The sequence below is a fragment of the Ornithorhynchus anatinus genome, chromosome 4, assembly GCF_004115215.2.
Source record: "Ornithorhynchus anatinus isolate Pmale09 chromosome 4, mOrnAna1.pri.v4, whole genome shotgun sequence".
Lineage (NCBI taxonomy): Eukaryota > Metazoa > Chordata > Mammalia > Monotremata > Ornithorhynchidae > Ornithorhynchus > Ornithorhynchus anatinus.
In genome coordinates, this window is record NC_041731.1 from 32,814,890 (window position 1) to 32,842,719 (window position 27,830).

The 27,830-nt window shown below is 52.9% G+C and overlaps 1 protein-coding gene and 1 long non-coding RNA gene across 4 annotated transcripts; both read left to right on the forward strand.

Annotated features, from left to right (window-relative positions):
* The first annotated feature begins 1,605 nt into the window (after positions 1-1,605).
* On the forward strand, positions 1,606-26,999 carry LOC100089460 (phytanoyl-CoA dioxygenase domain-containing protein 1-like). 3 transcript variants are annotated; one of them, XM_039911762.1, is made up of 11 exons: positions 1,606-1,732; positions 21,422-21,580; positions 23,517-23,592; positions 24,329-24,376; positions 24,912-24,967; positions 25,254-25,316; positions 25,409-25,430; positions 25,786-25,914; positions 26,077-26,193; positions 26,372-26,498; positions 26,677-26,999. In XM_039911762.1, exons 1-11 carry the CDS (start codon positions 1,700-1,702, stop codon positions 26,720-26,722), a joined length of 876 nt encoding a protein of 291 aa, XP_039767696.1. In that variant the 5' UTR covers positions 1,606-1,699; the 3' UTR covers positions 26,723-26,999. The 3 variants fall into 3 exon arrangements, with proteins under 3 accessions (XP_039767696.1, XP_028918620.1, XP_028918621.1); XM_029062787.2 differs by lacking the exons at positions 21,422-21,580; positions 23,517-23,592; positions 24,329-24,376; ... (5 more) ...; positions 26,372-26,498; positions 26,677-26,999 and adding exons at positions 2,359-2,517; positions 4,084-4,159; positions 4,981-5,028; ... (5 more) ...; positions 7,202-7,328; positions 7,506-7,836 and having other exon boundaries at positions 1,629-1,732; XM_029062788.1 differs by lacking the exons at positions 21,422-21,580; positions 23,517-23,592; positions 24,329-24,376; ... (5 more) ...; positions 26,372-26,498; positions 26,677-26,999 and adding exons at positions 4,084-4,159; positions 4,981-5,028; positions 5,501-5,556; ... (4 more) ...; positions 7,202-7,328; positions 7,506-7,836 and having other exon boundaries at positions 1,685-1,732.
* LOC114811170 lies at positions 11,608-13,952 on the forward strand. The gene is made up of 5 exons (XR_005659929.1): positions 11,608-11,752; positions 12,711-12,867; positions 13,259-13,314; positions 13,603-13,665; positions 13,759-13,952. It is a non-coding gene; the product is annotated as an uncharacterized LOC114811170 (long non-coding RNA).
* Positions 27,000-27,830: the final 831 nt, after the last annotated feature.

Consider the following 27,830-nt stretch of genomic DNA (forward strand, 5'->3'; position numbering starts at 1 on the left):
AAGAAATTGGGTTGTCTCCTGTTGTGGGGGAGCCGCGGAGGTGTCCGTGTTGGGGGAAGCTGTGGAGTTATCTGGTGCCAGGGGAGACCGCAGAGTTCTCAACTGACAGAAGGGGAGTGTAAAGTTGTCCTGAGAAGGAGACGACCAGGGGGCTGCTAGAAGGGGGCAGGCTGGGATCTCAGTTTTTAGGGTGCAGAGAGAGAAGTGCAGGGACAGAGAGCATAGGAAGGAACCGTCAGGGGCCTGAACAGCTCCCACAGTGATGGGAATGAGGCTCCTGTGGAGGCTGCCAACTTGCTTGTGAGCAAGAGGAAGGGGCCAGAGACCTGGGGGTGCTGGAAGTCTTGGGCTTGCAGCCCGAGCCCCATGGGGTAGGAGTGAGAGGTTGGCTCGGGGAAACTTGGCATCTAGAACTGTTTAATCCCACGGAGGAGGTGGCTGATCCATGCCCCAGAGGACATCTACGCTGAGCACCGGGACCCCTCCTCAAGGTCGATTTCAGGGAGGATTAGAGAGGGGGTGTCACCTGTCCCTTGTTGTTTGTCGCTCCCCTCACTCCTCTGTTCCCATTCCTGCCCGGGAAGAGGCGGCGGGGACTGGGGTGGTCTTCGTGGAGGGGGTCGCCTGGGGGTGGAGCCGCTGGGGGGAGGGGGCGGGGGGCACCGGCTCACCTTCACAATATCACCAAGATCTGCCCTTTCCTCTCCATCCAAACTGCTATCGTGCTGGTACAAGCTCTCATAATATCCCGACTGGATTATTGTGTCAGCCTCCTCTTGGATGTCTCTTCCTCCTGTCTCTCCCCACTCCAGTCTATTTTTCATTCCATTGCCCGGATCATCTTCCTACAGAAACGCTCTAAGCATGTCACTCCCCTCCTCAAAAACCTCCAGTGGTTGCCTATCCACCTTCGCACGAAACAAAAACTCCTCACTCTTGGCTTCAAAGCTCTCCATCACCTTGCCCCCTTCTACCTCACCTCCCTTCTCTCTTTCTACTGCCCACCCCGTACACTCCGCTCCTCTGCCGCTCACCTCCTCACTGTCCCCCATTCACGCCTATCCCGCCATCGACCCCTGGCCCACGTCCTCCCGTGGTCCTGGAATGCCCTCCCTCCTCACATCTGCCAAACTAACTTTCTTCCCCTCTTCAAAGTCTTCTGAGAGCTCACCTCCTCCAAGAGGCCTTCCCAGACTGAGCCTCCCTTTTCCCTCTGCTCCCCATCCCCTCCCCTCCCCCCACCCTCTGCTCTTCCCCCTTCCCCTCCCCTCAGCACTGTGCTCGTTTGCATATATTATTTATCACCCTATTTATTTTGTTAATGAGGTGTACCTCTCCTTGATTCTATTTATCTTGATGATGTTGTCTTGATTTTGTTTAGTTCTGATTTGCTCTGATGTCTGTTTAGACTGTGAGCCTGTCGTTGGGCAGGGATTGTCTCTGCTGCCTAATTGTACATTCCAAGTGCTTAGTACAGTGCTCTCCACATAGTAAGCACTCAGTAAATACTATTGAATGAATGAATGAATGACCAGGGAACGGGGTGTCTGGGGGAGGGGCGGGAGGATCCGGGGAGGGAGCGTCTGGGGAGGGAAGGGCACAGACACTTCCTGGTCGGCGGACGGGCCGGAGGTGCTGGCCATTCTGGGGCTTTGGGGACAGGACCCCGGAATCCGAGCCCCCTCGGTCTCCCCTGGCCATGGCAGGTCTCAGCCCGGAGCAGGTCCGCAAGGTGAGGTGGGACTGGCAAGGATGCAGAGAGGGAGGGAAGAAAGACCCCACGAAAGCGGACGAGAGAAGCAGCAAGACCTAGTGCCTAGAGCCCGGGGCAAGGAGGCAGGAGGTGGTGGGTTCTATTTCACTCATTCAGTAGTATTTATTGAGTGCTTACTATATGCAGAGCGCTGTACTATGTGCTTGGAGTGTACAATTCAGCAACAGAGACCATCCCTGCCCAACAACGATCTCACAGTCTAAACGGGGGAGAAAAACAACAAAACAAAACAAGAAGTCTAGGGACTAATCCTAACTCTGCCACGACTGCTCTGTGACCGTCACTTCTGTGGGTCTCATTTACCACATCTGGAAAATGGGGTTGGAGACTGTGAGCCTCATATGGGCCTGGGACTACGTCCAACCTGATTTGCTTGTATCCTCCCCTGCCCTTAGTACAGTGCTTGGCACAGAGTAAGTACTTAACAAATACCATCATCATTGTTATTATTATTAAGGACCAGAGAGGGGCTGCGACTGTCGGGGGGGTGAGGTGTCCTGGGCGGGGGTGAGGATCTCTGGGTGCGGCCTCCCCCTGGGCCGGGGTGTCAGGGCACTGGCTAACGCTTTGGCCTTCTCTCCCAGCTCCAGGAAGATGGCTTCCTTGTTCTGGAGGGGTTCTTTTCTCCAGAGGAGTGTGACGGGCTCAGGGCAAGGATCGCGGAGATCGTGGCAGGGATGGAAGTCCCGCCCCACTGCCGGACAGAATTCACCACGCAAAGGGAGGAGGTGCTCCGAGCTGAGGTAGCGGGACGGTCCCGGCCGGGCAGAGGGAAAGGGCAGCCCTGGACCCTGACGTTCGGCCACTCAAGCTAAGGGTGTCTCCAGTTGTCCCCTCTCTCCGAACTTCCCAAAGCACTCCATTTCTTTCAGTCTCTCTCTGGTCCTTGCAGAAGGGGAAGACTGAGGCGCATCTAGGGAGGAGCTGTGGCCCAAAATTGACTGGACTGCCCTGGGGTGGGATCTGAGGAAAAGTCCTAACAGGGACCGGCTTTGCTGGAGCTGAGTCCCCTGAGTTCAGAGAGAAGGGAGGGAAGGGGAGACGGTTTGGGAAAATGGGGTAACTGGGGTTCCGGGGGAGGCTCAGACTCTGTCCAGCTTTGTGAGGTAGACCCGGCCTGCCTACCCAGCCAGGTGCGCCAGGCTTCCCACCCTGCCACTGCCCCTTCCTTCGTCAGATTCTGTGGTTCTTCCTGGCAAAAGCATAGACTATAAACCCCCCATAGACTCTAAACTCTGTTGTATTGTGTTCTCCCAAGTGCTCAATGCAGTGCTCTGTGCATAATAAGCTCTCAATCAATACCATCGATTGAGCGATTGATTGCTTTTGGTGAGGTAAACCTTCTTCCCAGAGTCCCAGTAGATTTATCTCTTTCCAGAGCTGATTGGCTGCAGGGATTTGGCACAGTTTTCCCTCTGGGGTCAGCGAGGTGACCCGCTGACGTGTCATGATCTGTGGCCAGAGGAGTAATAATACGAATACGTGGAGATTACAGCCAGTGATGGGGTGGGGAGGGGTTGCAATAGTTCATCTGGGGATAAGTAATATTTATTGAGCGTCTGCTAGGTGCAGGGAACTGAAATAAGCGTTTGGAAGTGCTAAACCAATTCACAGATACCTTTCCCCGCAAGGAGGTTACCCTCCAATGGGGAAGACAGGTACAACAAGATTCTAGACTGTAAGCCCGGTGTAAGCACTTCTTACATTTATTTAACGTTCACTGATTTCTCTTAAGGGCTGTATTTGTACGTTCATTCATTTAATCGTATTTATTGAGCGCTTACTTTGTGCAGAGCACAGTACTTAGCGCTTGGAAAGTACACTTCAGCAATAAGGAGAGACAATCCCTGCCCATACCCGTACAAGTAAATGTGGGCTTCTGGCAGTGAGGAGGAAGTTCCAAGCCCAGTGGTAAAGTGTGTGAGCAAGGGGATGGAGCTGGGAGAGCAGAGACTGAGGTTTAGCTAGAAGGTCTGACAAGTAGCCGGAGAGGAGAGCAGACTAGACAATGGGGTGAGTGGATGGAGAGGCTTGAAGCCAATTGTGAGGAGTTTTTGTTTGATGCCGAGAGACACAGGAAGCCCCCGGGGGAGAGGAGAGGGTTGGGCAACTGTCTGGTTAAGAGCTGTTCCCGGTCAGCCAAGAGTGGACAAGCCTCAGACGAGTCAGCTCCCTGGACTGCTGATTCAGCCTCCCTGCTCCGATGCAGAAATTACCCTCCCCAACACAGAGCCCCAGGGAAGCTCTCGGGTTCATTTCAGTGCAATAGTTCCTTCACTCTGTTGCCTTCTGCCTTGCCTTCTCCTCAGGGAAGTTCAGAATATTTCCTGACCAGCGGTGACAAAATCAGATTCTTCTTTGAGAAGGACGTGTTTGACAAGGAAGGTATGGGATCTTCCTTGTGCCGGGAACTGGGGAAAAGTGGGAATTTGGCTGTCAGGGGCCAGTGACGGGGCAACGGAAGGAATCGAGCCCCTGGGAAAGGTTCAGACAATAAATCAATTGTATTTTTTGAGCGTTTACTATATGCAGAGCAACGCAATAATAATACTACTAACAATTATGAGAGATGTGGTACTAGTTATGTGCTTACTAAGCTCCACTCTAAGTGCTGCTGTAGATGCAAGTTAACCAGGTTGAACACAGTCCCCATCCCACAGGGGGCTCAGATTTTCATCCCTGTTTTACAGATGAGGGAACTGAGGCATAGAGAAGTGAAGTGACTTGCCCAAAGTCACACAACAGATAAACGGCAAAGCTGGGTTTAGAACCCAGGTCATCTGTCTCCCAGGTCCATGCTCTTTCCAGTAGGCCAACCTGCTTTAAGAGGAAAGACAGAGAAAAATCCCTGAGTGCCAAGGAGGCTGTTGGCAGAGGAGGTGTGGGACAGTGAGGGTCTGTTCTGTTCTGGACCCGGCCTCTCCTCTACCCATTTCCAGACCCCCAGTACTGTAGTTTTTTGTTTAGCACTTATAATGATTGAGGTTTTTTTGAAGTGCTTATTGTGTATCAGGCACTGTAATAAGCGCTGAGGTGGATACAAGCAAATCAAGCTGGACACAGTTCCTGTCACAGTCTTAATTATGTGCCAAGCACTGTAGTAAGCACTGGGGCAGGTACTAAATGCTTGTGAGAGTACAAGTATCCTGCAATGAAGGTGGAATTTTCCTCTTTTCTTGGACCTGACTCTCCTCCTTGTTTCTTAGGCAACTTTAAGGTCCCACAAGAGAAGTCCATCAACAAGATCGGTCATGGTGAGCTGCCGGGGAGGAGGGCGGGATCTGGAGGGTCCTCACTTGGCCTCCGCGCCTCCTCGGGGTCCCGCTCCCTCTTTGTGGAGCTGCCCCTGGGGTGGGTCTCAGTCTCTCTGAAGAAGCAGCCTCTGCCTGACCCTGGGCATGAGGGGGCAGCAGGCAGCTTGTCCCTGGTTGCGTCTTTGTGTCCTCAGGTGACTCTGCCTCTCCCCATTCCCCCAGGCGGGGCTGCGGTAAGAGGGGAATGGGAGGGTGCTGGTCCTGCCCCAGGAGGGGATACCCCCAACCAGCTGGCTGCTCTGCTCCTTGCTCTGTGCACTCGCTGCTGGGTGGCTCCTACTGTCCCCTTCAGCCCTGATCACGGAAGGACCCTGGGAAATGGGGACTCGAGTTCACTCTCCAGCCTCGCTATTGACCGGTTCCTGGAGAGCAGTCACAGTGATCACTCTGACCCTCGCTTTTATCCCCACAGCTCTGCATGCCCATGATCCCGTCTTCAAGAAGATCACCCACTCCCCACCAATCCAGGTGAGCAGATAGGGGCTGGTCAAAGCTCCTCTAAAACTTTGCTTCCTGCCCAGAAACTGTGAGGCAGAACAGCCCAGGAGAGGGGATGGCGGGGAGGAGGGCAGAGAGCCTCCTCCACCCAAATCCGGCCCTTCCAGGAGCCTGATTCACCCCATCCGACGGGCTTGGACTAGGCCCGAAGGCATGCCCACAATCTGGTACATTGTGGGCAAGGTTTAGGAATACTCCACCTTGGGGAAATCCTACAAAATTTTGCCTAATTCCCCTCCCTGAGATCTGGGTTGTTCCTTAGGAGATAAGCAGGAGCCTGGGGTATGAGGAGCCCGTGGTGGTCCAGAGCATGTACATTTTCAAGGTAAGTTCTCAGCTTCTGCCTCTCCTCTCCTTGCCTCCGCGGTCCTCCCGGACACCCAGTTCACCAGGTCTCTCTATTCTCTTTCAGCAACCGCACATTGGTGGTGAAGGTGAGACCTGTGTAGGAGCTGGAGGTGGTAGGCCTCTCTGCCTGGGAGCCTGCCCCGGAGCTGTTAGGAATGGCCTGCTTGGGTTCTTGGCACCAGATTGTCTGGGGACCCTTGGAAAGCAGGACAGGAAAGGACAGTCTCAGGGGCTGGATGTTCCCCAGGGGATCCTAAAGGTTTCTGGGGAAGGAGACGGACGGATGGAGTGGTGAGACAGGTGGGTTGGGGGAGGTGCTGGCTCAGAGAGCAGGTGGGGCAAGAATTAGCTGTGGGGCAGGGAACATAGGTGCCCCTTTGCGGGAGGAGGGGGCTGACCACTCACCTGGGGTCCAATGGGCTGCAGTACGCACACACCAGGATTCCACCTTCATGTACACGGAGCCCCTGGGCAGCCTGCTTGGATTCTGGATAGCGTTGGAGGATGCCACGCCGGAGAACGGCTGCCTCTTCTTCATCCCAGGATCCCACAAGGGTAAGGATGCCTGAGGGCACCTCTCTTCTTCCGAGGACTGGGCAAGGCTTTCTGACAGGAGACTCAGGAGCCTGACTCCCTGCTCCTGGACCCTGCTGCCTCCTGGGGTGCCGGCAAGCCCACAGACTCTCCACCGGCATTGAAGCAGCAGAGTGCTGTAGATGGAGCATGGGCCTGGGAGTCAGGTCACGGGTTCCAATTCCTACTCTGCCACTTAATCTCCTGTTTGACCTTGGGCAAGTCACTTAACCTCTTTGTTCCTCAGTTACCTCATCTTTAAAATGGGAATTGAGACCGAGCCTCAGGTGGGACGGGGACTCTGTCTAACCCGATTTGCTTGTATCCACCCCAGCGCTTCTTACAGTGCCTGGCACGTAGTAAGTGCTTAACAAATACCATAATTATTATTATTATTATTAGGTGGCATCTCCGAGAGGTGGATCCGGGCTCCTCCGGGTTCTGTGCCGGCCACCTATTTCATCGGCTCTAAGAAAGTTTATGACGACAGCAGCTTCATCGCCACCCCGATCCGGAAAGGTACACAGTCTCTTCCAGCCTGACTGGAAGTCCAGAGAGAGTCCTGAGCCCCCAATTGAGAGGCACAGCTGCCCCCTGGGGACCTGGGTCTCTTCCCTTCTGGGGCAGCATGGAGAGGGAGGGTTGTGGGGAGAGGGGGCAGAGCAAGAGGTGTCTACCATGTCCTCTTCATCAGGTGGCCTTGTCCTATTCCATGGAGAAGCTGTGCACAAGAGCGAGCTGAACCGCTCTTCGGGTTCCCGCCATGCCTACACTTTCCATATCATGGAGTCTAAGGGCATCAGCTGGAGCAAGGACAACTGGTAGGCACAAGAGCCCGTGGACACAAGGCCGGGGTTGGCACCTTGCCCAAGGTTACCCCTTGCCTCTCCACTTCCTTCCCTTTTGATCCGAGCTGGGAGTGATTCAGTGGCTCCGGGACGAGTGCAGGGGCAGAGGCATGGGGTCCTCCATATTCTGTTCCCTCTCCGTCTGCCCAGGCTGCAGCCCACCCCTGAGATGCCATTCCCAGCGCTCTACAGCTAAGACTCAGCCACAGGACACGCTCCTCCCCCACCTGCCCGCCACAAGAAGAGAGGGAGCCCCGGCTGGCCAGCCTGCAGGGCTCTCTGCTCCACCTGCTTTCTCCCCGAGCTACCTCCCCCTCTTCCTCCCCTTCCTCCCCATCCTCCTCCCCTCCCTTTCCATCCCTCCTCCCCTTTATCTCCTTGCCCCGCTAGATTTCGGGCCCACCAAGCCAGGGCTTGGGCTGGGCCAGCGAAGCCTGAGGTTCCCCTCCCACCTCTATTAATAAAGTGTGGCTGCACTTGCTGTGACCCGTTTCCTCTGCTGTGAGACCCCGGGGACTCTGCTGTGACCTCTCTCCTAAGCTAAGCGCTCTGGCAGCTGTGACTTCCTGCTCGGCAGCAGGAGACCAGAACCTGGCCAGGATCTGAACCGACCTCCTCCGCCCCAGCACCTGCCTGGCACCTGCAGGGGCCCCAGCCTCGGTCTGTGTCCCAGCTCCCCCAACTCCTTTCCCCTCTTCCCTTTCCTAGCCTGGCTGGCTGGGCGATGTTGACGGAAGAGATGGTCTCATCCTCATCAATGGTTTTTATTGAGTCCTACTATGTGCGGAACGTTGTATTAAGCTTTTGGGAGAGTACATACAGTACAACAGAGTTGTCAGGCATGGTCCCTTACGGTACAGAAGACATAATTAAGGTTCAAAAGGGATATTTTGAAAAGATGGAGACAGTGGTGTGTGCAGAAGAGCAATAATAGTTATTATTGAAGTGAATGGAAAAACAAATCAGTCCTAAGAAGAATTAATGACTTTTAGGTGAGGGATGAGAAGGCTGAGGGGGTGGGATTTCAAGTGGACAAGTGGATGGAGTGGCTAATGGCCAGGTTTTTTCCAGACAGTGGCTCAAGGGCCTAGGAGTTAAAGGATAGGGTTTAAATTCCAGCCCTGCCACTCTTCTGCTGTGTGAACCTCTCTGGCTTCCTCATCCTGGAGGGGGTCTTTTCTCCAGAGGAGTGTGACGGGCTCAGGGCAAGGATCGCTGAGATAGTGGCAGGGATGGAAGTCCCGCCCCACTGCCGGACAGAATTCTCCACAGATGAAGAGGACTACCTCCGGGTGCAGGTAGCGGGATGGTCCCTGCCGCGCTTGGGGTAAGGGCAGCCCTGGACCCTGACACTCGGCCACTCAAGCTAAGGGTGTCTCCAGTCGTCCCCTCTCTCCGAGGATCCCAAAGCACTCCATTTCTTTCAGTCTCTCTCTGGACTCTTCTCCCCATTTTGCAGATGGGAAAGACTGAGGTGCATCTACGGAGGTGCTGTGGCCCACGATGGACTGGACTGCCCCAGAGTGGGGTTTGAGGAATGATCCTAACAGATCTGGGGCTGAGTTTGGTGGAGATGGGTCCCCATAGTTCAGGGAGAAGGGAGGCCAGAGTAGACATTTTGAGAGAATGAGGTACCTGGAGTTTGAGGAGATGCTCAAACTCTGCCAGGCTCTGTGACATAATAATAGTAATAATAATAATTTGGGTATTTGTTAAGCGCTTACCATGTGCCAAGCATTGTTCTAAGCACTGGGATAGATACAGGGTAATCAAGTTGCACCATGTGAGGCTCACACTTTTAATTCCCATTTTACAGATGAGATAACTGAGGCACAGAGAAGTGAAGTGACTTGCCCAAGGTCACACAGCAGACAAGTGGCAGAGCCAGGATTAGTACCCATTCTTCTGACTCCCAAGCCCGTGCTCTTTCCACTAAGCCACACTGCTTCTGGATGGATCTGGCCTGCCTACCTGTCCAGTTGCTGGGCTTCTCACCTGCCCCTGTCCACTCCTTCTTCAGACTCCAGGGTTCTTCCTGTTAACTGCATAGACTATAAAACCCCTTCTAGACCATAAACTCTCTAAGGACAGGGAACATGCCCAACTAATCCTGTTTTATTGTACTTTTCCAAGCACTTAGTATGGTGCTCTGCACATAGTAAGCTCTCAATAAATACCATTGATTTGTGGTGGAAGCCCTTTTACCCTGAGTCCCAGCAGGTGTGTCCCTCTCCAGAGCTGCTATTGGTTGCAGTGATTTGGCACGGTTCTTCCTCCTGGGGACAGCGAGGTCACAAGAGCTGAAGTGTCACCATCTGTTAGCAGAGAGGTGGAATATATGCAGAGATTACAGCCTGCAGAGAGGCGGGGAAGGGTGAAAGAGTTAATTTGAGAACAAGTAGTATCTATTGAGCACCTGCTTGGTGCAATACAAGTAAGCCTTTGGGAAGTGAAAAACAAACTCACGGATATCGTGCCCTCAAGGAGTTTATGAGAGAGCCACATAGAACAAGATTTACAAATAGAGTCATCAAGAGAAATCACTGAACATACAGTTGAATAAATGAATATTTGGAAGTGCTGAGGATGGGACTAAATAAGCTTATAAGTGTTAGAGATGACTGATGTTTATATGACAGAGTACTGGGAATTAATCAGGGAAGCCTGGAGGAAATGGGAGTTTAGGATGGCTTTAAATTGAACATCATGATCAATGGTATTTATTGAGCGCTTACTGTGTGCAGAGCACTGTACTAAGCATCAAGAGAGTGCAAGTGAATGTGGGCTGTTGGATGTAGGGAAGGGAGTTCCAAGCGGGGGGAGCAGTGTGAGCAAGGAGACGGAGCTGGGAGAGCCGAGAGTGAGGTTCAGCTAGAAGGTCTGATGAACAGGGGGTCGAGAGAGCAGATTAGATAAGGGGGTGAGTTGACGGAGAGGCTTGAAGCTGATTTTGAATAGTTTTTAACTGAGGTGGAGAGACACAGAAAGCCCCTGGAGGAGAGGAGAGATGTGGGCAAGTGTCTGGTTAAGAGCTGTCCCCGTTCAGTCCAGAGTGGACTGGACTGACATTTCAGCTACTGCCAAGAAGATGATTCATGTCCGGCCTCCCTGCCCTGATGCAGACATTATCCTTTTCAGCAGCAAACCAATTATTCAGTGAGAGGCAGCATAGCCTAGTAGATAGAGCACAGGCTTGGGAGTCAGAAGACCCGGGGTTCTAATCTGACTCTACCACTTGTCTGCTGTGTGACTTTGGACAAGTCATTTCACTTCTCTATGCCTCAGTTTCCTTATCTGTAAAATGACGATTAAGACTGTGAGCCCCATAAGGGACAGGGACTGTGTCCAATCTGCCTCAGTGCTTAGAAGAGTGCCTGGCACATAGTAAGTGCTTAACTAATACCATTAAAAAAAATAAATCAGTCATTCAATGGAATTTACTGAGCACTTACTATGTGCTGAGCACTCTGCTAAGCTCTTGATAGAGTACAGTAAAACAGCATTTGCAGACACGCTCCCTGCCCATAAAGAGCTTACATTCTAGATGGGGAGACAGGCATTAATATGAATAAAGGAGTAATTTATAATGCATGATTTAAAGATACGTAAGTAAGTGCTGTGGAGTTGGGGGTCGGGTGACTATCGAATGTCCAAAGGGGCAGATCCAAGTGCATAGATGATACAGAAGGGAGAGGGAGCTGGGGAAAAGAGGGGTTAGTTAGAGAGGGATTCTCGGAGGAGATGTGACCTTAATAATGCTTTGAAGATGGAGAGAGTGGTGATGTGCTGTATCTAAATGGGGAAGGAGTTCCTGGATAGGGGGAGAACAAGGGAAAGGGATCGGAGGCGAAGGTAGATGAGATCAGGGCACAGTGAGTAAGCTGGTGCTAAAGGAGCAGAGTGTGCGGGCTGGGCTGCAGGAGATGAGTGAGGTGAGGTAGGATGAGGTGAGGTGTTTGAGTGCTTTAAAACCAATGGTAAGGAGTTTCTGTGTGATATGGAGGTGGTTGGGCAGCCACTGGAGGTTCTTGAGAAGTGGGGAGGCATGGATTAAACCTTTTTGTTGAAAAACTTCCGTGCATCAGAGTGAAGTATGGATTGAAGTGGGGGGAGAGAGGAAGCTGGAAAGTCAGCAATGAGGCAGATGTGGTAGTCAAGGCAGGAAAGGATAAGTGCTTGGATGAGCATGGTAGCAGTTGGATGGAGAGGAAAGGGAGGATTTGAGCAATGTTTTGCAAACCCTGGGGAAACTCTCAGTTCACCTGGGAGGGGTATTTCCAACATTCTGATGCCTTCTGTCCCTACCTTCCCTTCTCCTTAGGGAAATGCGGAATATTTCCTGACCAGTGGTGACAAAATCAGATTCTTCTTTGAGAAAGGTGTCTCTGACAAGGAAGGTACGGGGTCTGCATTTTGCCGAGAACTGGGGCAAGTGGGAATATGGCTTCCAGGGGCCAGAATGTGGCGGTAGAAGGAATTGGGTCCCAGGGAAATGTTCAAATAACCAATCAACAGTACTTATTGAGCACTTACTGAATGCAGAGCATTGTAATAATAATAAATAATTGTGGAATTTCTCAAGTGCTTATTATGTGCCAAGCACTGTTCTAAGTGCTGGCATAGATACAAGGTAATTAGGTTGGATACAGTCCCTGTCCCACATGGGACTCAGAGTTTTTATCCCCAGGTTACAGATGAGTTAACTGAGGCACAGAGAAATGAAGTAACTTGCCCAAGGTCACACAGCAGACAAGTGGCAGAGCCAAGATTAGAACCCAGAAAGCAACATGGCCTACTGGATAGAGCACCAACCTGGAAGTCAGAAGGACCTGTGTTCTACTTCGGGGTCCCCAACTTGTCGGCTGTGTGATGTTGGGCAAATCCCTTCACTTTTCTGTGTCTCAGTTCCTTCATCTGTAAAATGGGGATTAAGACTGTGAGCCCTGGGTCGGTCAGGAACTGTGTCTGACCTGATTAAGTTGTATCTGCCCCAGCGCTTAGTACAGTGCCTGGCACATAGAAAGTGCTTAGCAAATACCATAAAAAATTCCTCTATCTCCCAGGCCTCTCTTTCCACTAGGCCATGCTGCTTCAATAATAAACACAGAGAAAAATCCCTGAGTGCTGAGGAGGCTGATGGCAGAGCAGGTGTGGGACAGTGAGGGATGAGTCAGGTCTGTTCTGGACTTTGCTTGTCTCCCCTACCCTTTCCCAGACCCCCAGTATTGAAGGTATTTGTTTAGCGCTTATTATGTGCCAAGCACTGAAGTAAGCACTGAGGTAGATACTGTACTAAATGCTTGTTAGAGTACTAGGATCTTGCAATCTAGGTAAACTCTCCTCCTTGTTTCTTAGGTAACTTTAAGGATCCACAGGAGAAGTCCATCAACAAGATCGGTCACGGGGAGCGGCGGGGAGCAGGACGGGATCTGGAGGGAAAGGGTTAAAATCCCCAGCTTTTCTCCCCAGCCCCACTCACTGAACCAGCCCCTTTCTGTGGAACTGCCCAGAGGTGGGTGTCAGTCTCTGTGCAGAAGCAGGCTCTGCCTGCTCCTGGGTGTGAGGGGGCCAGCAGAAGGCTTGTCCCTGGTTGGGTCCATGTCTCCCCAGGTGACTCTGCTTCTCTTCATTCCCTCAGGCAGGCCTGTAGTAGGGGGGCGGATGGGAGGCTGCAGGTCCTGCCCCAGGAGGTGGTCCTCCGCCAGCTGCTCTGCTTTTTGCCCAGCACACTCTCTGCTGGGTGGCCCTGGCTCTCCCACTCCACCCTGAGCAGTCACCCACAACCACTTCAGGAAGGGCCCTGAGAAATGGGGGCTCTTAAATTCACTTTCCATCCTAGCTGTTGACCAGTCCCTGGAGAGCAGTCACCGTGATCACTCTGACCCTCACCTTTATTCCCACAGCTCTGCATGCCCATGATCCTGTCTTCAAGAAGATCACCCACTCCCCACAAATCCAGGTGAGCAGATAAGGCCTAGTCTAGGCTCCTCTCAGTTTCTCTTCCAGCCAGAGAATGTGGGGCAGCCCTGTCCAGGAGTGGTTAGGGAGAAGGCGGGTAGGGGGACACCTCCTTCCAAATCCAGCCCTTCCAAGAGCCTCATTCACCCGGCCCAAGAGGCTTGGACTGGGACCTAGGGTATGCTCACAGCCTGGTACATTGTGGGCAAGGCTTAGGAAAATTCCACCTTGTGGAACCCATAGGAAGGCTAGCCTTATTCCCCTCCCTGAGATCTGGGTTGTTCCTTAGGAAATAAGCAGGAGCCTGGGGTACAAGGAGCCTGTGGTGGTCCAGAGCATTTTCATTTTCAAGGTAAGCTTCCGGCTCCTTACTCTGCTTCTCCTCTCCCTGCTACCACAGTGCCCCTGTTTAATCACTTCCCTTGGCCTTTCCCTTCTCTTTCAGCAACCACACATTGGTGGAGAAGGTGAGGCCTGTGTAGGAGCTGGAGCCAGTAGGCCTCTCTGCCTGGGAGCCTGCCCTGGTGCTGTCAGGGAGAGTAAGGAGCCAGATTTTTGGTACCAGCCTGTCTGGGTGACCTTGGAAAGGAGGAGGAGAGAGGCCAAGGGCTGAACCCTCCCCAGGGGATCCCAAAAGTTTCTGGGGAAGGAGATGGATGGATGGGGCGGTGAGGCAGGTGGGGCTGGGGGAGGTGCTGGCTCAGAGAAAGACCAGGTGGGACAGGGGTAAGCTGTGAGATAGGTGCCGGGCACCCAAGTGCCCCCTTGGGGATTGGGTCCTGACTACTCACCTGGTGACCAATGGGTTCCAGTGATGCCACACCAGGATGTCACCTTCCTTTACACGGAGCCACTGGGCCAGTTGCTGGGGATCTGGATTGCATTGAAGGATGCCACCCTGGAGAATGGCTGCCTCTTCTTCATCCCCGCCTCTCACAAGAGTAGGGATGTCCAGGGTCCACCTCTCTTCCCTTGGGGTCTGGGATAACTTTTCTCACAAGGGACCCAGGAGCCTGACTCCTGGTTCCTGGACCTTGTGGCTGGCAAGCCTGCAGACACTCCAAGGGCATTGCAGGTGTCATCTCCCAGAGGTTGGTGCGGGCTCCTCCAGGTTCTGTGCCCTGCACCAACCTCGTCGGCGCTGAGCCAGTTTATGATGACAACAGCTTCATCGCTACCCCCATCCGGACAGGTACACAATCGCTTCTAGCTGGCTCGGAAGTCCAGAAAGAATCCCGATCCCCACTGCAGAAGCACCGCTGTCCCCAGAGCCTGGGTCTCTCCCTTTTTGGGGCAGCAAGGATGGGGAGGGCTGTGGGGAGGGGATAAGGGGCAGAACAAGAGATGGCTCCCTTGTCTTCTTTGTCAGGGGGCCTCGTCCTAATCTGTGGAGAAGTTGTGCACAAGAGTGAGCTGAATCGATCCTCACGCTCCCGCCACCCCTACACTTTCCATCTCGTGGAGTCTAAGGGCACCAGCTGGAGCCAGGACAACTGGTAGGCCCAGGGTCATGAGGCTGGGACTGGTTCCTTGCCCAGGTTTATCCCCTGCCCTCCCACTCCCCTCACTGTTGATCCGAGTCAGGAGGGGTTGAGTGGCTTCGGCATGAGTGGCAGGGCCGGAGACACCGGGTCCTCCATGTTCTGTTCCCTCTTCCATCTGCCCAGGTGGCAGCCCACCCCTGAGTTGCCGCCCAGGCAGGTGTAATTATTTGAACCGATGCCCTCCTACCCAGCACCTGCAGGGGCCCAAGCCTCTGTCTATATTCCAGCTCTCTCAACTCCTGGCCCCTCTTCCCTTCCCTAGCCAGGCTGGCTGGGCAATGTCAAGGGAAGGGATGGTCTCATCATCATTAGTGGTATTTATTGACTACTACTGTGTTCAGTCATTCTACTAAGTGCTTAAGGGAGTCATTCGTTCATTCAATCGTATTCATTGAGCGCTTAAATGTGTGCAGAGCACTGTACTAAGCACTTGGAAAGTACAATTCAGCAACAGATAGAGACAATCCCTACCCAACATAGGACTCACGGTCTAGAAAGGGGGAGACAGAGAACAAAACAAAACAAGTAGACAGGCATCAATAGGGTCAGTAGACATGGTCCCTTACAGTCTAGAGGACATTATTAAGGTTCGAAGGACATTTTGAAAAGAGTGGGAAGACAGTAGAGTGTGCAGAAGAGGAATTAAAGATGATTATTGAAGTGGATGGGGAAAAAAAATCAGTTCTGTGAAGAAGGCCAGAGGAATTATTAACGTTTAAGTGAGAGAAGAGAGAGAGGCTGAGGGGGTGAGCCCTGAAGGGGACAAGTGGATGGGGAGGCTGCTGGCCAGTTATTCTCTAGTGGAAAGTGCATTGGCCTGGGAGTCAGAGGTCCTGGGTTCGAATTTCAGCTCTGCCACTTGTCTGCTGCATTTCGCTATGTCTCAGTTACCTCATCTGTAAAATGGGGATTAGGACTCCGAGCCCTATGTGGGACAGGGACTGTATCTAACCTGATTATCTGTGAGAAGCAGCGTGGCTTAGTGGATAGAGCACGGGCTTGGGAGTTAGAAGGACCTGAATTCTAATTCCGGCTCTGCCACTTCTCTGCTGTGTGACTTTGCTCAAGTCGCTTCACTTCTCTGGGCCTGTTATCTCATCTGTAAAGTGGGGATAAAGACTGTGAGCCCCCATGTGGGTTAGGGACTGTGTCCAACCTGTTAACTTGCATCTAACCCAGGGCTTAGAACAGTGCTTGGCACATAGTGCTTAACAAGAACCACAATTATTATTATTATTGTTATCTCGAACCTACCCCAGTGCTAAGTACAGTGTCTGGCACTGAAGAAGGTTAGTGTAGTAGATCTTTCACCATGCCTGAGGTTCTATGAAAGCTATTCGTGGCTCACAGGGATATACCAGGGACAAAAATAAGGTAGATGGAACTTGTGCAGTCTCCACCGAGCCCATTGTGGCCATCCTGGTTCTGCTTATGTGGCATCAGTGGCCCTAACCTCAGCTTCCTCAACTCCAAAGTGGGCCTCTTGCAAATCATGGGCTGGCCTTGGCAAAGCCCTTTAGACCCACCCAGGAAGCCTGTTTGCAGCTCACTGTAAGTTGTTCTCCAAGGGTCAGGACTGAGCCTTTAATTAATCTTGAAAAATGAACTTTGAGCTACCGGGAGGTTTCCTAATAATATTCTCCAACGGTTTTTCAAGTCAGAAGCTGCCAGAAGCAATGGCTTCTCAGCCTTCCTGCTCCTCTTGTTGCCACCCCACCCTCCAGCTCCACAGGATGAGCGGTCACTCCTCTTCCCACAACCCCACAGCTTGATCTGATCCCTACAACACTGTCCACATTAAGAGGCTAAGGTCCCAGCCCTTCCTGCCCCAAGCTCTGAGACAAGCCCCCACAGTGTGGACTCTAGCTGGAGGTGACCACCTGTGTGCTTTAGTCCTTGAAGGCTGTTGGGGCTGGCGGTCCCAGATGACCCAGAGGCCCTGCACGCTGGCATCATTCTCTGCTAGGAACCACAGGGCCATTGCTTGCCAGGAGTTATTTTCCCCTCTGACCTGACAATTCCTGAGTGGAAGAGGTGTGGGCCACCCCTCAAGTGTCCTGGGGCTGGGTGCTTCCTTCATGGAGCTTTCTGATGAGGAGAGAAGCCCTGGGAGACTAAAAACCATGTACCTTAGGGATGGAGCTCAGGATGGCCCAAGCTGAGCCTTTCTCTTCCCAGGGATTCTCTTTCCGGCTGGCAGCCCTCCCAGGTTGTGGAGAACCCCCTGTTCCTGGCTCTCAGGCTGGTAGCTTTGGGCCCCTCTGGGCTAATGGACCCAGCAGGGTCCCCCTCCCAGGTCCTGGAGGGAAAGTGGCCTGAGCAGCTGGACCCTCCCCAAACCACAGCATGTAAGAGGCTAAGGGAGGGCCAGAGCTCCATTGTCACCCTGCCCCACTCCCTCTCCTTGAACCTGGGGCCAGTAACCTAAACTTTCATCCCTTCCCTCCCACCTTGGCCATCCCTTAAAACCTGTCCTCCAACCTGGACCACTCTTTCTCCCCTGTGAAATCCAGTCAGCCCTCCTTGACTCAGTCTGGACACCATGGCCATTTGGAGAAATTAAAGCAAGGAAAAGAGGCTCAGCTTCTATTTTGTATTAATTCCTAATCCTGTCTTGCTTAATCTTCCAAGGGCCGATTTTACAGAGTAAAACCTGGTAGTACATTTAGGGGAATTTCACTGATATTACTGCCCATCATCTCATGCCATGGAAGAGAACAGGGATCCATGGACTGGAGTTTTTCACTATAAGCCCCAACTTACTTCTCCAGATCGACCCACCCCCCTACCCATTTCAATTATCTATTATCAGGAGGGCATTAATAGAAGACCTGTGAGAAGTTTAACTGCCACTGGAAACCCAAAATTGAAGCTTCTTCAAGGAATTAGAGTTGCCAATTCATTTGGCATGGCTTAGTGGAAAGAGCACGGGCCTGGGCGTCAGGGACCTTGGGGATGTTAATCCCAGTTCTGCCAATTGGTTGTTGTGTGATCTGGTGTAAGTCACTTGACTTCTCTGTGCCTCAGTTGCACCATCTGTAAAATGGGGTTAAGACTGTGAGCCCCATCTGGGATGGGAACTCTGTCCAACCCGATAAACTCGTATGTATCCCAGCAGTGCTTAACACATAGTAAGTGCTTTAGTAAGTACCATGAGAAAAAAAATTATTGAGCTCTTATTGGGTGCAAAGTGCTGAACTAAGTGCTTGGGAAAGTACACAATTATAGAGCTGGTAAACCTGAACCCTGCCCACGAGGGACTTCCAGTCTACATTCAGTGTGGGAGCACCGCTTCCTCTTCTCTCTGGACCTGTTCCTGGGGAGCTGGTGTCCTTCCTCTCAGTTTCTTTTAACCCGGGTCTTTGAGGAGGAGCAGCGGGTAGTGGTTCAGGCCAAACCTCAGTGGTTTCCTTCACTTAATCCCCCAAAGCATTCACCTCCACCAGCTGTGGCTTCCTACGCCTGTATCGGCCATAAATTGTCCCGAAGAGGAACCAGGGTGAGGACCTAGGACCTCCAAGCTCCTCTGGCTGCCTTTCTCAGTTAGATTACCTCGAGGTTATCCTGGAAAATCACCTGAGAGGCCCAAGAATAATTTTCCCGCTAGACGTGGTTTCCTCAACTGCTTCAAAATGCATGCTGTTGCCAGTTCTTAGCACGAAGTCCCAACCCAGTTCCTGAATTGGCATCGCTTCACCTCCAACTCCGCTGTCCGATGTCTCATGGAGGTACTGTGGGGAGTTGGAGCCGGGAGGTTGGTCCCAAGGGAGATCGCAGGGTTATCCGGTTGGGGTAAGACCTCAGGGTTGTCCAGTGTGGGGGAGATGTGGGGTTGTTGAGTTAGTAGGGTGAGGGATGGCGGGATTGTATAGCATGGGGAGAAGCCTCTGTGTTGTCTGGCTCATTCATTCTTTCATTCAATCATATTTATTAAGGACTTACTGTGTGCAGAGTACTGTACTGAGTTCTTGGGAGAATACAATATAACAGTAAACACAGTCCCTGCCCACAGCAAGCTTACAGTCTAGAGATGAGCTCTGGTGGCAGAAAAACAGTGGTGTTGTCTGATAGTGGGGGCAACGGTGTTGCTGTCCAGTTTGGGGAAGGTTGCAAGGTTGTTGGCTGGTGGGGTTGACTGGAGGCAGGGAGGCCACAGGGTTGTTTGGTGCAGGGGATACTGTGAGTTGACTGGTTGTGAGGAGACCATAGGATTGTCTGGTTGTGGGGAGACCATGGAGTTGTCTGGTTGTGGGGACACTGCATGGTTGTCTGGTGGGAAGAAGACTGCAGGGTTGTCAAGAGCAGGGGAGCTATGGGGTTGTCCCTTGGTGGGGAAAGGAGCCTTGGGGATGTCCTGTTGGGTGGAAATCGCAGAGTTGTCTGGACGGGGGAGGACCACGGAGTTGACCAGTGTGGGGCAAACTGGGGGATTTCCTGGTTGGGGGGAGACTGTGAAGTTTTCCTGGGGGGTGAGGGAGACCGCGGTGTTATCCAGCTGGAGGCAGGCTGGGATCTCAGTTTTTAGAGGGTACAGAGAACAGTGCAGGGACCGACAGCATAGGAAGGAACTGCCTGGGGCCTGAGCAGCTTCCACACTGATGGGAATAGTGGAGGCCGTGGCCTGGGCCTGACACCTGACATGGCTTGGGGGACCCAGTGGAAACTTGGAAACTGCCAACATGCTTGTCTCGTCCATGACCAAGAGGAAGGGACGAGGGTCCTGGGATGGGGGTGGGGGGCTGACTTGGGGAAACTTGGCTTTTCAAACGGATTAATCCTGAGGAGGAAGTGGCTAATCCATGCCCATTATCACAGAGGGCAGCAATGTGGGCACATGGACCTCAAGGTAGGTTTGATGGGGGTGTGAGGAGGTTTCGGGGGGGCATTGGTCCTTTGGCATTTACCACTCTTCCCCCTCCTCTGTTTCCATCCCGGCTCAGGGAGGGAGGGAAGTGGAGGAAGTGGTGACTGGGAGATGGAGCCATCAGACAAGGGGCGGTCGAGGAGGGAGTGGCTGGAGAGGGAGTGGCTGGGGGAGGGATCGTCCAGGGAGGACAGGGCCAGATACTTCCTCCTCTGCAGACCAGTCAGCTGCACTTGTTCCAGGACCTTTGGGGTAGGACCCTGGAGGTCTGAGAGCCCCTTGGTGCCCCTTGACACCCCCGCTCTCCCCCTGCACGGTGGCTGTCCGGCGTCTCGGTCCTTTGGAGACGACGGACATGGCAGGTCTCAGCCCAGCTCAGGTCCACAAGGTGAGGCGGGGAGGTAGCTCTACGGAACTGTCAGGAAGGGGGCGGGGTACGCCGGGGCCCAGAGGCCTAAATGATCAATCAATGAATCAATCAATCATATATCTTGAGTGCAGAGCACTATCCTTAAATGCTTGGGAAAGTACAACATAACAAAGTCGGTAGACATGTTTCCTGCTCACAACAAGCTTACAGTCTAGAGAATCAGTGGTATTTATTGAACAAACCCTCAGTCTCTCCTTCCCCCACAGTGGCTGAGAGTGAAAAGTCAGAAAATTCATTCATTCATTCATTTAATCATATTTATTAAGCTCTTACTGTGAGCAGAGCACTAAACTAAGCAGCTGGGAAAGTACAATACAACACTAAGCAATGACATTCCCTGCCCCCAGCGAGCTCACAGTCTAGAGGTGGGGAGATAGACATCAATACAAATAAATAAAATTAAAGATGTATATATAAGTTTTGTGGGGCTGGGAGGTGGGGGGAAGAGCAGAGGGAGCAAATCAGGGTGATGGAGAAGTGAGTGGGAGATGAGGAGAAGTGGGGCTTAGTTTAGGAAGACCTCTTGGAGGATAGAGGTACCTTCAATAAGGAAGGTGGGAATAATTTACTGTCGGATTTGAGGAGGGAGGGCATTCCAGGCCAGAGGCAGGACGTGGGCCAGGGGTTGGTGGCAGGACAGGTGAGAGCGAGGCACAGTGAGAAGGTTAGCACTACAGTGAAGTATGTGGACTGGGTTGTAGAAGGAGGGGAGTGAGGTGAGATAGGAGGGGGCAAGGTGATGGAGTACTTTAAGCCAATGGTGAGGAGTTTTTGTGGATGGGTAACCACTGGAGATTTTTGAGAGAGGTGACATGTCCTGAAAGTTTTTGTAGAAAGATAATCGGGCAGCAGAGTGAAATATGGACTGGAGTGGGGAGAGACAGGAAGTTGGGAGGTCAGCAAGGAGACCGATGCAGTAATCTAGGCGGGATAGGATGAGTGATTGTATTAAAAGTGGTAGCAGTTTGGATGAAGGGTGGATTTTAGCGATCATGTGAAGGTGGGACCGACGGGACTTGGTGACGGATTGAATATATGGGTTGAAAGAGAGGGGCCAAGGATAAAGCCAAGGTTAAGGGCCTGTGAGTCGGGAAGGATGGTGGTGCTGTCTACAGTGATAGGAAAAAATAACAGAAAGGGGCTATGACTAGGAGGGTGAGGTGCCCCAGGGGGTGGAGGTGTGGGTGCGCGGGTCAGGGGCGAAGGTCTCCAGGAGTGGCGACCCCTGAGCCGGGGTGACGGTGCCAACTAGTGCCTCGGCCTCTCTCAGTTCCAGGAAGATGGCTTCCTCGTCCTGGAAGGGGTCTTTTCTCCTGAGGAATGTGATGGGCTCAGGGCACGGATCGCGGAGATGGTGGCAGGAATGGAAGTCCCGCTCCACTGCCGGACAGAATTCTCCACCGAAGAAGAGGAGCAGCTCCGGGCAGAGGTAGCGGGAGGGTCGGATCCGGGCCAGGTTGGGCTGGGGGAAAGGCAGCCCTGGACACTGACACTTGGCGGACGAGGGTATTGTCCAAGCTACGGGAGTCTCCGGCCATCCTCTTCTCCAAGGATCCCAAAGCGCTCCGTTTCTTTCAGTCTCCCGCTGACCTCTCTGAACTATTCTCCCCATTTTGCAGATGGGAAAGACTGAGGAGCATCTAAGGAGATGCTATGGCCCACAATGGACTGACTGCCTGGCATGAGATAATAATAATTGTGGTGTTAAGGCCTTACTGTGTGCCAAGCACTGTACTAAGTGCTGGGATAGATACAAGATCATTAGGTCCCACGTAATAATAATAATAACTGTGGCATTTGTTAAGCGCTTACTTTGTACCGAGTACTGTTCTAAGCGCTTTAGATAGAATCTAATCAGGTTGGACACACTCCCTGTCCCAAATGGGGCTCACAGTCTAAATTAGAGGGAGAACGTGTATTGAATTTCTATTTTGCAGATGAGGGAACTGAACCACAGAGAAGTGAAGTGATTTGCTCAAGGTCACGCAGCAGACCCCTAGCCTCGGCTGTTTGCACTAAGGCAACACTGTTTCCTAGGGATCTGAGGAAAGGTCTTAACAGATCTGGGGCAGGGTTGCTGGAGATGGGTTCCCTAAGTTTGGGGAGAAGGGAGGACTGGGTAGACGGTTTGGGAGAATGGAGTAACTGGGGTTTAAGGAGATGCTCAGACTCTGCCCAGCTTTGGGACGTGGACCCGGCCTGCCTACCTGGCCGGGTGTGCCAGGCTTCCCACCCTGCCCCTGCCCCTTCCTTTCTCAGACTCCGTGGTTCTTCCTGCAACTTTTTTCATGAAAAACCTTCTGCCTAGCGTCCCAGTGGGTGTGTCCTTCTCCAGAACTGCTACTGGCTACAGGGATTTGACAGTTTTTCCTCCAGGGCCAGCAGGGAAACAGACCCTGAAGTGTCCACTATTTGGTGGCAAGAGGTGGAATATGTGGAGATTACAGTTTTTGGGGTGGGGGGGTGGGGAGAACAAGGGTTCATTTGGGAGCAAGGATTTTTTTTTGAGGGCCTGCTAGATGCAATGTGCTCTAGTAAGTGTTTGGGCAGTGTGAAACAAAGTCACACGTATCCTGCCCTCGAGGAACTTAAAACTCCAACTGAGTGAGCCAGTTATAACAAGATTTACAAATGGTGTCATCAAGAGAAATCCCTGAATGTCCAGTTGAACAAATGCATACTTAAAGTGCGGAGGTGGCTCTAAATAAGTTTATAAATCCTAGAGATAACTAATGTTTATATGATAGAATACTGGGAATTAGGGAAGTTAAGGGGATAGGATTTTACCATGGCTTTGAATCAATCAGTAATAATCATCATTATCATCAGTGGCATTTATCGAGCACTTACTGTGTGCAGAGCACTCTACTAAGTGCTTGGACAAGTACAAGTGAATGTGGGTTGTCAGCTGTGGGGAGGGAGCTCCAAGCCGGGGGAACAGAGTGAGCAAGGGGATGGAGCTGGGAGAGCTGAGAGTGAGTTTCAGCTAGAAAGTCTGACGAATGGTGGAGGAAAGAGAGCAGATTAGATAATGGGGCGAGTTGATGGAGAGGCTTGAAGCCTTTTGGGAGGAGTTTTTGTTTCATGCCGAGAGTCGCAGGAAGCTCCTGGAGGAGAGGAGAGTTGTGGGCAAGTGTCTGGTTAAAAGCTGTCCCTGGTCAGCTGAGAATGGACAAGGTCCAGACAATCAGCATCATGAACTGATGTTTCAGCCACGGCCGAGAAGATGCCTTGTGTCCGGCCTCCCTGATCCGATGCAGACATTATCCTCCCCAGCACAAAGCTCCAAGGAAACTCTCAGGTTCATTTGGGAGTGGTATTTGCAACACTCTGATGCCTTCTTCTGTCCCTTCCCTCTTCCTCAGGGAAGTTCAGAATATTTCCTGACCAGTGGCGACAAAATCAGATTCTTCTTTGAGAAAGACGTGTTTGATAAAGAAGGTATGGGGTTTGCATTTTGCTGGGAATTGGGGCAAAGTGGGAATTTGACTTCCAGGGGCCAGTGACTGGGGTAGCATAAGGAACCAAGCCCCAGGAAAAAGGTTCAAAAGATCACTCAGTGGTATTTATTGAGCACTTGCTGTATACAGAACATTGTACTAATAATAATAATTATGGAACTTGTTAAGTGCTTATTATGTGCCAAACACTGTTCTAAGCGCTGAGGTAGATACAAATTAATCAGGTTGGACAAAGTCCTGTCCCACAAGGGACTCACAGTCTAAGTAGGAGGGAGAAAACGTATTGAATCCCCATTCTGCAGTTGAGGAAACTGAGCCACAGTGAAGTGACGTGACTTGCCTGAGGTCACACAACAGACAAGTGGTGGAGTTGGAATGAGAACCCAGGTCCTCTGACTCCCAGGCCCATGCTCTTTCCTGTAGGCCATGCTGCTTTAATAACAAATACGGAGAAAAATCCTAGAGTGCTGAGGAGGCTGATGGCAGAGCAAGTGTGGGACAGTAAGGGATGAGTCAGGTCTGTTCTGGATGCTGCCTCTCTCCCCCACTGTTTCCCAGTCCCTCAGTACTGCAGGTATTTAAGTGCTTATGTGGTAGGCACTGTACTGAGCACTGGAGTAGATACGGTGGTAAGCATTTGGGAGAATACCAGGGTCTTGCAATGTAGGTGGAATTTTCTTCTTTTTCTGGCCTTAATTCTCCTCTTTGTTTCTTAGGCAACTTTAAGGTCCCCCAGGACAAGTCCATCAACAAGATCGGTCATGGTGAGTGGCAGGGGAAGAGGGTGGGATCTGGACGGGGAGGGCTAAAACCCCCAGCTCCCCTCCCCAGCCACAAGCAACGGGCAGGCCTGCCTCCTCGGGGTTCCGGCCCCTCTCTGTGGAGCTGCCCAGGGGTGGGTCTCAGTCTGTATGCAGAAGCAGCCTCTGCCTACACCTGGGTGTGAGGGGCAGCAGGCAGTTTGTCCCTGGTTGGGTCCGTGTATCCTCAGGTGATTCTGCCTCTCCCCTTTCCCCCAGGCAGGGTTGTGCTTGGAGGAGGGGTTGGGGGCTGCATGCAGGTCCTGCCCCAGGAGGTGGTCCCTCATCCAGTTGCTCTACTCCTTGCTCTGTGGGCTCTCTGCTGGGCAGCTCCTACTCTCCCACTTCATCCTGAGCAGTCACAGTTAGGAAGGAAGGGTCCTTTCAGGAAGGACGCTGGGAAGTGGGAACTCCTGGTTTCAATTTTCAGCTTAGCTGTCGACCACTCCCTGGAGAGCAGTCACCATGATCACTCTGACCCTCGCCTTGATTCCCACAGCTCTGCATGCCCATGATCCCATCTTCAAGAAGATCACCCACTCCCCAAAAGTCCAGGTGAGCTGATAGGACCTGAGCAAAACTCCCTCCATCCTCTCTTCCAACCCAGGTACTATGGGGCAGCCCTGCCCAGGAGAAGAGTTTTGTGGAAGGAGGGTAGGGGCACACCTCCCCCCCCCCCATCCCTACCCCACCTGACCCTTCCAAGAGCCCCCTTCACCCAGTCCAACTTGGACTGGGGGTGAGGGCATGCCCACCAACTGGAATAAAGGAAATTCCACAGAGGAAAAGCCTTAGAAAGTTCAGCCTTATTCCCCCACCTGAGATCTGGGTTGTTCTGTAGGAGATGGTCAGGAGCCTGGGGTTTGAGGAGCCTGTGGTGGTCCAGAGCATGTACATTTTCAAGGTAAACTCCCACTCCTTACTCTGCTTCTCCTCTCCCTGCCACCATGGTTCCCCTGGTTCCCCACTTCACCAGGCCTCTCCTTTCTCTTTCAGCAACCGAAGGTTGGTGGCGAAGGTGAGGCCTGTGTAGGAGCTGGAGGTAGTAGGCCTTGTGGTCTGGGAGCCTGCCCTGGTGCTGTCAGGCAGAGCCAGGAGCCAGATTTTGGCACCAGCTTGTCGGGGGGGGTGTGGGGGGATCTTGGAAAGCAGGATGGGAAAGGACCAGGGGCCGAATGCTCCCCAGGGGATCATGAACATTTCTGGGGAAGGTGACGGATGGATGGGGAGGTGAGACAGCTGGGGCTGGGGGAGGTGCTGGCTCAGACAGACACCAGTTGGGGCAGGGGTTAGCTGTGAGATAGGTGCAGGGCACCCAGGTGGCCCCTCAGGGGGAAGGGCTGACCACTGACCTAGAGACCAATGGACTGCAGTGACACCACACCAGGATGCCACCTTCCTCTACACGGAGCCACTGGGCCGCGTGATGGGGGTCTGGATCGCGGTGGAGGATGCCACCCCGGAGAACGGCTGCCTCTTCTTCATTCCTGGATCCCACAAGAGTAAGGATGCCCAAGGGCACCTTTTTTCCGTTGGGGGGTTGACAAGCCTTTTTGACAAGGGCCCTAGGACCCTGACTTCTGGCTCCTGGCCCTGCTGCCTCCTGGAGGCAGCAGGGCTTTCTCTGTGCTGGCAAGCGTGCAGACTCTCCCTGGGCATTGCAGGTGGCATCTCCCGGAGGATGGTGCGGGCTCCTCCAGGTTCCGTGCCCTTTACCAATTTCATCGGCTCTGAGCCAGTTTACCAAGACAGCAGCTTTATCGCCGCCCCCATCCGGAAAGGTACACGTTCGCTTCCTGCCAGACTGGAAGTCCAGAGAGAGTCCTGAGCCCCCACTGCAGAGGCACGGCTGCCCACAAGACCTGGTTCTCTTTCCCTCTAGGGCAGCATGGAGGAGGAGGGCAATGGGGAGGGGATAAGGGGCAGAGCAAGAAGTGGCTACCGTGTCATCTTTGCCAGGTGGCCTCGTCCTGATCCACGGCGAAGTTGTGCACAAGAGTGAGCTCAACCGCTCCCTGAACTCCCGCCACGCCTACACCTTCCATCTCATGGAGTCTAAGGGCACCAGCTGGAGCCAGGACAACTGGTAGGCCCAGGGGCTCAGGGGCATGAGGCTGGGGCTGGCTCCTTGCCCAGGGTTACCCCCTACCTGCCCACTTCCCTCGCTGTTGATCCGAGCCGGAAGCGGTTGAGTGGCTCGGGCACGAGTGGAAGGGCAGAGGCCCCGGGTCCTCCATGTTCTGTTCCCTCTTCCCTCTGCCCAGGCTGCAGCCCACCCCTGAGTTGCCGTTCCCAGCGCTCTACAGCTAAGGCTCGGCCGTGGGACACGCTCCTCCTCCACCCGCCCACCTGGAGAAGAGAGGGAGCCCCGGCCGGCCAGGCTGCGGGAATCTCTGCTTCACCTGCTTTCTCCCAACACGTCTCCTCCCACAGCTCCCCTCCCCGACTTATCCTCCTCCTCTTGCCTCTCCCTTCCCCTCCCCACTACCCCCTTGCTCCGACGGACCTCGAAGCCAGGGCTTTGGCTGAGCCAGAGAAGCCTGAAGTTCCCCTCCCACCTCTGGTAATAAAGCATGGCTGCACTTGCTCTGATCTGTTTCCTCTGTTGTGGGGACCCCGGGGACTCCGCTGTGACCTCTCTCCTAAGCTAAGCGCTGTGGCAGCTCTGATGTCCTGCTTGGAAGCGGGAGCCCAGAACCTTCCCACGCAGGTGCAGTTATCTGAACCGATGCCCTCCGACGCAGCACCTGCACTGAGGCCTGAGGGGCCGGAGCCTCTATCTGCATTCCAGCTCCCCCAACCCCTTGCCCCTCTTCCCTTCCCTTGCAGGCTGGGCAATGTCGAGACAAGGGACGGTCTCATCGTCATCATTAGCATTTATTAATATGAGGTGCAGAACACTGTACTGAGCGCTTAAGAGAGTGGTGCAATACAAAGACAGTTGGCAGGCATGGACCCTTACAGTCTAGAGGACGTTATTAAAGTTCAAAGGGACATTTTGAAAAGAAGGTGGAACTAGCGGTGTGGGCAGGAGAGCAGTAAAAGATGATTATCGAAGTGGATGGAAAAAAACAAATCAGTCCTATGAAGAGAGGCCCGAGGACTTAATGATGTTTAGGCGAGAGAAGAGAAGGCTGAGGGGGTGAGTCTTCAAGTGGGCAAATGGATGGGGAGGCTGCTAGCCTGTTTTTCTCCAGATAGTTGAAAGAGCATATCCTGGGAGTCTGAGGACCTGGGTTCTAATCCATCTCTGCCATTTATCTGCTGTGTGAACTTGGGCAAGTTTCTTCACTTCTCTGTGCCTCAGTTATCTCATCTGTAAAATGGGGATTTAGACTGTGAGCTCTATGTGGAACAAGGACGGTCTCCAACCTATCTTGTATCTACCAGCGTAGCGGATAGAGCACAGGCTTGGGAG

What these genes read in the sequence shown, in the direction of transcription:
- LOC100089460 (XM_039911762.1), top strand. Translation starts at nt 1,700, where the DNA reads ATGGCAGGTCTCAGCCCGGAGCAGGTCCGCAAG. An exon ending in CATCAACAAGATCGGTCATG is followed by an intron (nt 24,377 to 24,911) that starts GTGAGTGGCAGG and finishes TGATTCCCACAG; the next exon opens with CTCTGCATGCCCATGATCCC. An exon ending in CGCCGCCCCCATCCGGAAAG is followed by an intron (nt 26,194 to 26,371) that starts GTACACGTTCGC and finishes CATCTTTGCCAG; the next exon opens with GTGGCCTCGTCCTGATCCAC.